The sequence below is a fragment of the Lycium ferocissimum genome, chromosome 8 (assembly GCF_029784015.1).
Source record: "Lycium ferocissimum isolate CSIRO_LF1 chromosome 8, AGI_CSIRO_Lferr_CH_V1, whole genome shotgun sequence".
NCBI lineage: Eukaryota > Viridiplantae > Streptophyta > Magnoliopsida > Solanales > Solanaceae > Lycium > Lycium ferocissimum.
In genome coordinates, this window is record NC_081349.1 from 29,077,983 (window position 1) to 29,090,614 (window position 12,632).

The window sequence follows — 12,632 nt, forward strand, 5'->3', positions numbered from 1 at the left end:
AACAACGTAAACATGAGGATGGGGGCAACTTGTATCCACAAAGAAGTAAAAGGAAGTTGCACAAAAACAAAAAACAAAAAACAAAAAAAGAGAGAAAATGTTGAGTGGTGTTATACTTACCGACATTTACTGATTCTTGCAGCAAAAATAACATTAGAATTATATGTTTTGACATAATCATAAGAGCAAGATATTAATTTGACGGTGAACTCACATTATCCCAAATGGTGCATCCGTCAAGCAAACACATCACGACTTTATTAGGTAGATACTTTTGTGGCCTTTATTTTAGAAGTTGCGCCCCTTCTTTTTTACCAAATAATTGTCATTGCTTGAATATTATGATATTGAATTTTAAACTTTAGACGACAACTTTTGAAATACAATCCAATCATCCATAATATTGTTTTGGAGAAAATGGCCAAACTTCTAAAGAAGACCACCAAAGTACTACTTCGTCTGTTTCAATTGATATGGTTCATAAGTTGAGATGGAGGGAGTAACTATTTGAGTAGATCAGCCAAAAAATTAGAGACTGTAAAAGAGGAGTCAACGCTATTGGAATTACTCTCGTTATTTCAATTTATATATCATATTTTCTTTTTAGTCCGTTTTAAAACAAAGTCATATGTTATATTTAGTGGCTATTCAAGACCCCAACTTCACAAGATTCGAATAGCATTTGATACATTATAAATTTTCTCCTATTTATGTGGTGTTCTTTCTTTTTTATTAGTCTTAGAAAATGACATATTTCCTTTTTAGACAATCTCAGAAAAAATGATATCTTTCTATATTTAATAATTATTTTATTTTATTTTTAATGAAATAATTTATAACCATACAAATATTCATGATTTGTTTTAAATCACATATTTTAATTTCTTTTTTTTTCATTTTTATAATATGTGATTAATCAAACACCGTCACAAAAATTGAAATAAAGGGAATACATGTTTAGTTTAACATCACAAACTTCAAAGAGCCGTAAATCTCGTACCTAAGTTAATTAAAGAAGTTATATTACTATTATATATAAGAGGGAATGCGAGGACTTTTGTAGTCCTCACAATAATTTCCCAAATTTTTAAAAACTTTTTCATTAATTACTTTTATGTCCTAATTTTATTTATTTAAGTCAATTTTTTTTTTTAAAGTCTACTTTTCAAAAGTTATCGAGCCTGGGGACTTTTGTAGTCCTTACAATAATTTTCAAATTTTTTTAAAACTTTTTAATTAATTACTTTTAGGTCCTAATCTTATTTATTTATGTCAATTTTTTTTGTTTTTGTTTTTAAAGTCTACTTTTCAAAAGCTATCGAACCTCCTACCTCATTTTTCACGTTCTTTGATTTTCTGATTGGTGCTCGATATCCGCATTTGAGCCCAATTAATCCAGATAATTCGCACTGCATCCCGCCTATTCGGGGGGAGCGCTTCCTCCAAAGATTTTTTTCCATATCGATGTTCGAACCCCTAATCCCTAATTAAGAGAGGAGCGACTCCATCCATTTACAAGTTAAATTATGTATTTGTCTTAAAAGTTCATTAACTATGTATAGATTATTTATTTAGAATTAAATAACTTCGTAAAATTAGGATACATAAGTTATAATGTCAAATTCTGGTTCCAAATTTGATTTGAATTAAATAATTTCATCAAAATGGAAGTTAAAATATTAAAGGAGTGGAATGAAAATTTTGCTTTATATAACTACCCACTGTGACTACTGATAGGTATATGGTTGTTGTTGTTGTTATTGTACACTTACTAACACAAATTATATTCTTTAGTTAAAATATACTGCTTTTATATCTTGAGTTTGGTAAGACGGGCCTCACATTACTAGTATTATTATAAAGGAAAATGAGAGACAAGTATATGGTAAACTAATAAGGCGTGTGTTCTTCACGCATCAATCAGCAAAGTGGTGAAAACGACAATGATGCCGTAGGCTACAAGGAAAGGTGAATCACATAAAGTTTGAAAAAGGGTTAAAAAATAGGGAGGGGGGTAAAGGGTAATGTCAACTGACAAGAGAGCAACTTAGAAATCCACCCAATTGCAACTTGCCGTCCAAGATTTACTCTCATGCATAAAGTAGAGTAGAATATGCTCTCATTTTAGACTATTTATTATGAGCCATTTCTTACAAGTTAGGGGCATTTTATGGCCCCTTTCCTTAGGTTTTATATAAGAGAGTACACTTTTTAAATTGTTATATAAGAATTACCAAAACCTCTCTATAACAATATCGCTGGATGCAAATTTTTTTATTGTTATAAAAAATAGTTGGTATACACCTATAATATCATTTGATATTTAGATATAGATGACCGTTAAATGTTTAATGTTATAAAAAAATAATAAAAATATTGCAATTCTAAATCTCAAATTTAAATCCACCCAATTGCAACTTGCCGCCCAAGATTTACTCTCATGCAGAAATTTAAATCGTCACATAAATTAAAACAAAAAGAGTACATAACTAGAAACTACTGTAAGAAAAAGATTCCACAAGAAATAAGCAAAAGAATTATTACTACAATAATTGCAACGTAATTACAGCGTAAATCAGGTCAAATGTTACCATCCCACCCCCTATCTAACACCAATCACCAATCCCAGCACCATAAAGTTGAAAAAAAGAGAGATAAAAAAAAAAGAAAAAGAAGAAGGTGAAACTCTACAATTATAGCTAGTCTTAAATATCTAGAGCTGCTATATGTCCAAGGATTCTCCATTAAGTCATGATAGAGCAAAAATACGAAAGCTATATAGCTAACTTCATAACAGAGGGCAGATTCCAGCTAAATTCAAGAATGGCATCCATGCTATATATATACCTGGAAAGAGTTATTGTAGGACAAATCTGTTAGCCATTTCCATATATTTTTTTAGCCAATAGATGCGTGTAATTATAAATATTCATTAGCCAGCATAGGGGTATGTAAATATTTGGTACGTACGGACAATTACCTGTACTAACATTTTTATGTATCTTGATAAACCTTTTTCCCACAAAGTACTTACAGCTGCATTATATCATATAAGAAAGAAAACATAACGATAAACGATGAATCCATTATAATATAGGATGAAAGCAGAGGCAGATGCAATGTGAAATTAATATATTCAACTGCATTCTCCATTTTTGTTTTACACGAAGTGCAATATGTACGCGTGTGCAAAATCATCAAAATGTAAAAGTATACAAGATTTTGAACCCATAATTTTAAAATATACACGTAATATTTTCAGTAAATAAAGATTGAACACATCAAGTATAATCCTATAAATCTGCTGAAGAAAGAGCATACATTTGTCTAGAACCATTTCACATTCATCGATATTAATCATGGAAGATGCTCCTTCCCCATCCAAAATCTAATATATTAAATTAAGGGATCGTTTGGTTGCTAATTAGGAAGCAAATTATTCATGTATTTAAAGCAACATAATTAAATGTACTATGTTTGGTAGAATTTTTAGTTGCTACGTATAAAATGCAACACACCGCCAAATACAATGTTAGGTTACCAGTTTACATTGTCGCAAAACTAAAATACCATATACTATATGAGTTATATATGAATCAATTTATGTGTATATTTTATACAGGATAGAAGATGAAATAACTAATGCACGCATGAATGAGTAATACATGAATAACTAATCTCTGCATTATTAATATATACGTAACTTTAGTTAGCAACCAAATGACCCCTTAGGCTGCCAGCTGTATAATACCCTTTCTAATTTACATGCCCAAGAAAATTAGGAAGCAACAAACAAAAATGAGAATATATGAAGCATTTGGAAACTGTATGATTACACGTTACAATAATCTCAACGAATATTGCATAATATCTCAAAAAGAATTCCAAGCATGATCATGTAGGACCCACTCATCCCAAAAATATGCTTCCATTTACGTCGACAGGCGTGACTTATTCTATTACTTATGCATGCTTTGCATGAGATGTGTAACATCAACAAAGCAAATTTGCCTTTGGCATGCTTAGCTAAGAAGCGCCATTGCCACCTTCATTGGTGTGATTCTTAAAGCCGACTGCCAAATTAAAGTACGATAACAATCACAAATTTGGTTCTTGCCAAACCCCACTAACCAAAGCTCCCGTTTCATTTCATATTCATATGACGGTATATAATTGAACCATGATTTTTATAGTTATAAGAAAATGTCATTAAGGAAGAAATTAGATAGGAAGCTAGTCTTTTTTCTTTTTCCTTTTTGTCTAATAATCGTGGCGTCCGTATCAGCTTACAGATACCTCAATTAATTTCATGCGGTACCTGTTATCTCCCACCAACACAGATATCAAGAAACTCTATTCCAAGACTTGAACATATGATAAGAAATCATGTAATGTTTTGCCTAGATCAGGATTTAAACTTTGACACTTCGCATGTTTTAGGAGCTACAATTTTTATGCGGTAATAGGGTCAACTCTTTTAGCCATTACTTCAGGTCATAGGTTAGTGATAAGTTAGTGCTCTATTTATCTAGTTGGTTCCTTTGCAGTATTAACTATTTCAAGGTATGTACTAGTTGTTTCCAAAATAACTGTTAATTGTTTCCGTCTTTCTTTGCTTTCCTTTCTAAGGGAAGAGCTTGAACAGAATTTCTATTCAAATAATGAATAACCGGTTTATAAATTATAGATGTTTGACAAAGATGAAATTTAATTAAAATGCTTTTTTGTTTCAAAAACCACTTGTTAATCTTCCTTCTGGTTACAATTGATGGAATCGACGGCTTGATAGTTAGAGGAGAAACTATGAGAGAGAAGAATGGGTTATTTTAGGAGATGGGTCGGGGCGGATAAAATAGGTGAATGAGTTATTTTTTATGAAATCGGGTTACTGAATCAATTTGGGGATTTCCGTCAAATGAAGGGTATATTTGTTAACTTTCATACGGCGGGGGCATAAATGACCCAAAATTAGTTCGGAGAATATTTTTAGCCATTAAAACAAAGTAGAGGGATATTTTTTATCCTTTTCCCTTTTCTTAATAGGCTCTCTCAATCTTTGATATATGTCATTATTTTGAACAATGGTTACATATTAGGGCCCCTCTTCTTCTCTTACTTGTTTTGCTATTTTTTTCACAAATCCCAAAATCTATCACAAGGTAACTTTCACACTGTTCAAGTAAAATTCAATTCACGTAACAATTCTTTGTAAATAGTAAGAACAATGTTGCCGGGAGGAAAAAGCATCAATCATCAAGTTCATGCATCAAGATTAGAGTGTTGCTTAAACTAGTGGGGACCCAACAATGCATAGTATATTTTTCATTGAAAGAGTAACTTTTTAAAGAGACAAAGCAACGCCCACAGGAAAAGGTTGCGGTGGGAAAGCAATCTAAGGGAAAGAGACTTATGTTTTAGCTTTATCAACTTTAGATTTCCATCACTCGGGATCTTGTTCGATTTGACCGGACATAAAAAAATTGACAACTCCTATTGTTTCTTCACCACTCACGTTTAATTAACTAATGTTAAAGATATATAGAACTAACTTATATAGATCTGAATTCATCCTCCTCATTTTCTATAAACTTAATTGTTTATGGATTATTTGAATACATAAACAAGTGAATAACGGCATTCGAATCACATATATATACAGTGGCGGAACCAGCATTTTCAATAATAAGGGGTTCAAAATTTGTAAAAGTGAACACACGAAGAAGTCGAGGGGATTCAACATCTACTAAATACACATAAAAAATAATTAGTTGGCTACGCCTGGCTCCGCTCACTCGTTATAGATTATGTGAACTTAAAGCAGAGTTAATTAGACCATACCTATTGCTCCTAGCTCTTTTAGAACCACCAATGTTCACAAGAACAAATCATTAGAAGATACTGTATGTCTATATAGTGGACTGGTTTATCTACATTAAGCTTATGAATTGTTTGAAATCTTCCGTAACCAACTGTTAATTGTGTTGAATTATATATATATGATCACCTCATGTAATCGTTTACACAATTAGATGAGACCAACTATACAATTCAACAAGGAAACAAGCAAGAGGACTTTGTTAAGCCCAAAAAGAAAAAATAAATTTTGCATGCATTTTTGACCCATAAAGAATAATTAAAAGTAAATTTATCGGAAATAGCCTTTCTACCCAATAAAAGTAAGGGTAAGCTTTGCGTACATCCCACCCAACCAAACCCCACTTGTGGGACTGACTATATTGTTGTTTGTTCTCTCTAAATATTTAAACTTTTAAAATGGTCAAACAATTCAACAATAGGATCATTGAAATTCTTATGTTGGGGCGCTTGGTCAAACTTGCAGTAACAATTGCAACTTATGATCACTCACCTATAAATGATAATGTGGCCAGCATTCCTCCACCCTTAATTAAAGGCTTTAGTTTTGAGCCTCAAGAATAGAACAAAATTTAGTAGAGAGCGCTTTTCCTTTTAATGAACCTAACGATGAGAATTCGGGTCAATCAATCCTTAAAGTGGATATCGGACAAAGGATAGAAAACAAAGAAAAGGAAGACAATGTGGCTTGGAAGATATTTATTTATTAAAAAAAAAAAAACCAAGCACACACGCGCACACACATGTAATGACCAAATGACCTGTCAATGATGCAGCATGTCAAGATAGTGTCAAGTTGACAAATAGGAAAGGGCTTACCCTTAATATTATCTGCTTCGCATTCCAGGAGGAACAATATCTCCAAGTAATCCATCATCAGTTGGCAGCTGTGTGGCAGCTGGTTGACTTGCCTCTGGCAATTTACGAGCTTGATCTCCGGTTTCACCTGGCATTGTACGCGATCCTGGTGCAGCATTCATAGGAACTAATTCTTGATGAGGATATTGAACACCGGGCGGATGGTAGAATTGTGAGGCTAAGGGTGCTAATTGAGATGTGAATGCCGCTTCATGATTAATAAGTCCACCTCTAGGGAATCCAACTGTATGGTGACAGTGTTGACCTTCATATGTTGTGATTACAATTGAGGGATCTTCAGAGGATCTCTCCACTCTTTTCTTCACTGTGCACTTTGTATTTGTACAACGATAGTAGCTCCTGACAAGTCATGGACATCCCATCATATATAATTATTCTGCAATAACTCTTTCTAGAGTTAAACTTTAAACTCATTATTTCTATATAACTTGTTAAGAATATTCACTGATATGCACATGGCATGTTCTATTGATAATTTGAAAACCTTGTCCTGAAACACTGAATGACTGAAATAAAGGTTTCTTACAATATCTTGCTAAGATGCACTAAACTAAAATCAATGCGCATTTTGGTGCAGACAGTCCTTAAGATACATATGCTTCAATAGGATAGAAGGATAGGAATTAAATTAGATTATACCTGTAAACAAATGTTATAAAATGCTACCTCCAGTCCTTTTTATCTATCACTGTAGCTAAAAAAAATTGGTACGAAATACTAGTTACTTCAGAAATTCCGAAAGAAAAAAAAAACATTTTTTTTTCCAATTACACCCTTATCAATAGGAGCTAGGATTTTCACTAAGAAGATTCAAATTACTCCAATGAAGTAATCACACGAAAAAAACAAATGGATTCAACATATAGTATATGCATTAAAAAACTTGACCTATCTACACAAAGAAATTTTCCGATTAATTACTCATTTTAGGAAGAAATAAAAGTAACTAGTCAAGTACTACATCTTATGATTAGTTCTAAAATCTGAAAAGACTATAGAAAGGCAGGGGGAGTAATATTTAGAATTTTCTCTATATCATTTCATTTATGTCTTAAAATTTAGCAAAGAAAGGGTATTTAAGGTGTAAAGAATTAGGAAGAAAGATGAGAAACAGACCTTGGAAATGGACTATTTTTAACAGCTTTTTGGCCATACTTCCTCCATCTATAGCCATCTTCTAGATGATCAACTTCACTTTTGGTCATAAATGCAAAGCGGGGCTGCCTGATTCGTTTCTGACCCTTCTTTTTAACCTTGCTTCTGCGGAATATTCAACCTAAAGTAACATTAGGAATGTGATTCCTTTATCACACATATACTAGTACTAGAAAATACATTTTAAAAAAAAGGAGGCATTTCCAAGTACACCTGCTGAAAATAACAATCAATTTGCATTTCTTTACAACTGTACTAAACTCAACGAATCATTTACTGTAATATATATGAACCAACCTCGTTTTCAAGTATATATGGTCAATTGAAAAGAAGGGGTATTTATTCTTTTCTTAGTTGTATAAGTGACAAATTAAAGTGTTATAATTTTTGCATTTTATTCTTTTCATATATTGTATAAGCTGTTCAGATAGTATTAAAGCTAGCACTACTAAAAAATCTTTATTTTCTCACTGAAAAATATTTAGTGGTTATTTCCCACTGAATGTCTGTGGGAAAAACTTAAATAGTCGTGTTATCATACGGAAAAAGTAGGAAGTTTCCCTTCATTTCAGTAGGAACTTATTTCCCACCATGCGTTTTCCCGGTGAGCTGCTTCGGTGGAAATAAGGTGGGAAAATCATGTTTTATAAAGACAAATTTCACACAGAATGTCGGTAAAAAAAAACATCTTTTTCTAGTAGTGTAGCATTAATCCTTAAGAAACAGAATGAGAATGAACAGGAAGTAGCATAGAATCAAAAATAAAATAAACTCAATGGAATTTAAGGCCAGAAACCCTTATGAAACTAGTGGGAAAAGTAATTAATTAGATAACATCAAAATAGTAGTACCACTTATGAGTTACTTATTAAAACGTACTTTTCTTTTTTTTGCTTGCAGCAACTCTACCCCCATTTCAATCTAACAAAAGATTAAACTAAAAAAGACACAAAAATTCACTCATGAAGATTAAACTTAAAACCACAGGAAGCCCAAGTTTCAAAGAAACCCCCCCCCCCCCCCACTAATACCATTATACCTTTAATTTAGAAGATTAGGGGTTTAAAACAAGGTTGCACTCAGAACTGAATTCAAGATTAGGTTTAATTCTTAAGGGTTTTAGCATTGAATTAATTGTAATTTTAAAATTATGGGTTTATACATATAATTTAAGTACTGAATTGATATGAATGCGGTACTATAGATACATCAGCCAAGAAGTATGATGTAGACGATAGCGTAGAGAAGCGCATGCAATGAGCCTTGAGAGATCTCTCTCACACACACACAAAATAAAAAATAAAAAAATCACGTAGACTATAAGCTGCAGTAAAATTACGTTGAAGCAATTTTATTAACTCATTTTCCCCATAGCTGGTAAAAGTATCCCATTCCACCACTCATTTTTCTTTCATTAAATACTAAAGTATAGTAGTAGACTAGTAGTAGTACTAGTCTATGTACGAAGCAATGGACCACGAAATAATGAAGTTTGAGAGATAATTAATACACCAACCATTTCAAGAGAAGAGTTACCACAAGCTACTTTTTCCTAAACACTTTGCATTTATCACGAGAATCAGCATAAAAACAATCCCAAAAATAGTAGAACGTAAAAAAAATTAAAAAAAAGATTGCTAACAGAATTTTCATTTTAATTATTAAGATATTTTAGGAAGAAATTGATCCACGGCATTCCCGCCGCAATAACGGCTGTTTTGAAGCCACAGAAAGTGGACAATACAGAAAAAGCCCATCTTTGATGATTAAAATTACTATAATGCCTCTCTCTTTCTTTCCCCATACACCCAACTTGCGTAAACAACTTTACATTTCTAGAAACACGTACGGACACGGTTATGGCTTTTATTACTCATATATAATTCTACTTCTTCATGATAATTTCCTTATTTACCTTTGAAATCGCACTTATTTCTTGAGTCGAGGGTCTTTTGGAAACAATAGGATACCTTTTTCAGACCCCACTTGTGAAATTACACTACGTATGTTATTGTTGCAGTAGACAGAGAGAAAGAGTATAGAGCTGTGCTAGGTGAACGAGAAAAGTGTTGAATGTTGCATCTATTACTGCTACAGTTTTCTAGTTGAATATATGCTATTTCAATCCTCTAAATTCTACTTCTTCCTTATTTATCATTGAAATCGCACGAATATAGACAGAGAGAGAGAGAGAGAGTGAGAAAGTATAGAGCTGTGCTATGTAAACAAGAGAAGTATTGGATGTTGTATCTATTACTGCTACAGTTTTCGTCTTTGTGCCTATATAAAGACTTATGATTATTAAAATCTATACGAGACAGTTGAAGTCAGATAACACATGACTCACGCTGTATCGGACGGCGGTAGGGAGGCGGCGGAGGATCCACCGGAAGCTGTGGATTTCTCCGGCGGATCATCAGAACAGCTGGAAGAAGCAGCTTCATCGGTGATTTTCCCCGCCGCCGTTAGTTCAGTAACAGAAGCAGAAGCAGTAGTAGAAGTAATATTCTCTGGAATAGACGGAGTATTAGTACTACTATTTCTTGCCAAATCCTCATCGATCTGATCAAAATTACCAGTTGCTCCACCACTACCCCCGCCCTGAAAATTCCAACCGAATTCACTCAATATACTGTTATCGAGTGACCAGCCTGTTAATGGATCATCTTCAACCTTATCCTTTTTATCCATAGATGATACGGAAATGAATTATACGCGGTGAGAGAAAGGTAAGCTAGGGTTTTTGGTATGGATGGAGAATAAATAAGAAGAAAAGGGGAAGAAGGAAAGATAAACGCGTAAATGAGTTTGTATTTAAGGGACTGTTTGGAATATTTTATTGATGTGAGTAACTTTTTTTTTTGGGATTGTTGGATTTGAAAGCTTTGTCGCGTCAATGCCAATTGGTGAGAAGACACTGAGAAAATATATCAACTTATTTGATTGAGCATGACATTTAAGAAAGAGAGAAATTTTTTTAAATTTATGATTTAAAATAAGTCTGAAAATTTGTGTGGTTATAAATCATTCATAAAGTAAATTTGTTTTCAAATTAGGAAAAAAATCATTCATTTTGATATGAATTAAAAAAAAAATAGGTTCAAATAAATTGAAACAGTGAAAGTATATAGAATAGAATAGAAACAAATTAAAAAAGATAAGTTAGAAAAATAGCCGTCAACCTCTAAATAGTTTTGAGTGTAGAGTACTTAGGAGAGGCTGATATTTAAGTAATCAGAAATTGATATGTTGTTTCCACGCGCTTTAGTTCTGTGTGAAATTCTCTCTCCTTGTCCTTTTTCCTTCTTTATATAATCCACAGTCAATGTATGGTCTCAATTTATGATATACAATTTGAATATTGAGGGTCAATTTTTTTTTATTTTGATAGTGAATTTGAATAAATAATCTTTAAGTTTTTTAAAAAATAATTTACATATTTAAAAACTACATAAAGTAAGTGACGATAATTAACAATTTAAAATATTTAAAGGGATACGAATAAATTGCGGTCAATAATTTCTTATTTGATTATCGAAAAACGAAAAAATATCACATAAATTGGGACATAGAAAATACTATTTATTAAAGGGCAAGGGCTGGTATGTTAATCTGTGATACTCATGAAAAATTTTGTTGGAGGATTTAGTTCACCACTGGAAGCTTCATCATGTGATGCGCTAATGGCTGAAATCTTAACGATCCGTGAAGCTTTGAGCTGATTGAAGAAGAACCACTACTGCACAGCCCTGATTGTTGTTGAGATGGATTGTCTTTTGGCCAAGCAACTATTGGAAAAACCTGAGAGCGGATTTTTTTTATTTTTTATTTTTATATTATTGTGCAAGATTGTAAAGCACTCATGTGTGACTTTACTTCAATATCTTTGTCTTTTGTTAAATAGTCGGCGAATCAGTGTGCCCTTCCTGTTTATGGCTCATTAAGAAGTGTGTCAAGTCAATACAAGACAAGTAAAATTAAGGGAATAATGTCAAATAATTAAAATTTAAAAATTGATATAAAAATTGTTCGAAATTAGACGTACTGAATTTATACTATCTTAAAATGAGTGATTTATCGATTACGACGACTAGACAAATCCGGCATAATTGATCCAAGCCAACTCGACAATTAAGCAAGAAATTTTGGAAGAGAACTTTGACTGTGCCGTCAATGTATTTAAAAGGCATAAACAATAAATTACGGCTAATGGAAAAGTTCACATTAGCAATTTAATTTCCTTTTTAAACTTTGTTTTGCTCAAAATTATATAAATCTTACCATGTTAACATGTACTCTCTCCGTTTCAAATTATTAATCGTGGTTACTAAAAATAATTGTCTCAAATTATTTGTCATTTTAGAAGTTCAAGACTCAATTAATTATTATTTTCTCAATTTACCCTTACTAGAATTTTGTCATTAATTTAAATGACACATAAATATAAGAACATTTAATGGAGATAGATTATAACTTAGACATAAATAAGAGTAAAGTTAATCAAATATTCTTTTTAATTAATATTTCTTAAACGGCGTTTAAAAAGACAATAGATAATTTGAGACTGAGGGAGTAAATGCTCAAGGATTAGTCTAGTGGCAAGAACGATGCGTAATCAATGGGTTAGATACTAGTACAAATTATGAGTTCAAAGTTTGCTGCAAACACAAATATGATTTTTGATTTATGTAGTTTCAAATTCTGCTTAAAAATTGACCTTCACT

General features: G+C 32.2%; 1 protein-coding gene across 2 annotated transcripts; it reads right to left on the reverse strand.

Annotated features, from left to right (window-relative positions):
* Positions 1 to 2,513: 2,513 nt before the first annotated feature.
* LOC132067862 (probable WRKY transcription factor 57) lies at positions 2,514 to 10,782 on the reverse strand. Of its 2 annotated transcripts, XR_009417247.1 has the most exons (5): positions 10,256 to 10,782; positions 7,870 to 8,013; positions 6,694 to 7,092; positions 2,981 to 3,036; positions 2,514 to 2,847 (listed from the first exon to the last, which is right to left on the reverse strand). XR_009417247.1 is itself a non-coding variant. In XM_059461244.1 (4 exons), exons 1-3 carry the CDS (start codon positions 10,597 to 10,599, stop codon positions 6,702 to 6,704), a joined length of 879 nt encoding a protein of 292 aa, XP_059317227.1. In that variant the 5' UTR covers positions 10,600 to 10,780; the 3' UTR covers positions 2,514 to 2,847; positions 6,694 to 6,701. The 2 variants fall into 2 exon arrangements, 1 of the variants encoding a protein (XP_059317227.1); XM_059461244.1 differs by lacking the exon at positions 2,981 to 3,036 and having other exon boundaries at positions 10,256 to 10,780.
* Positions 10,783 to 12,632: the final 1,850 nt, after the last annotated feature.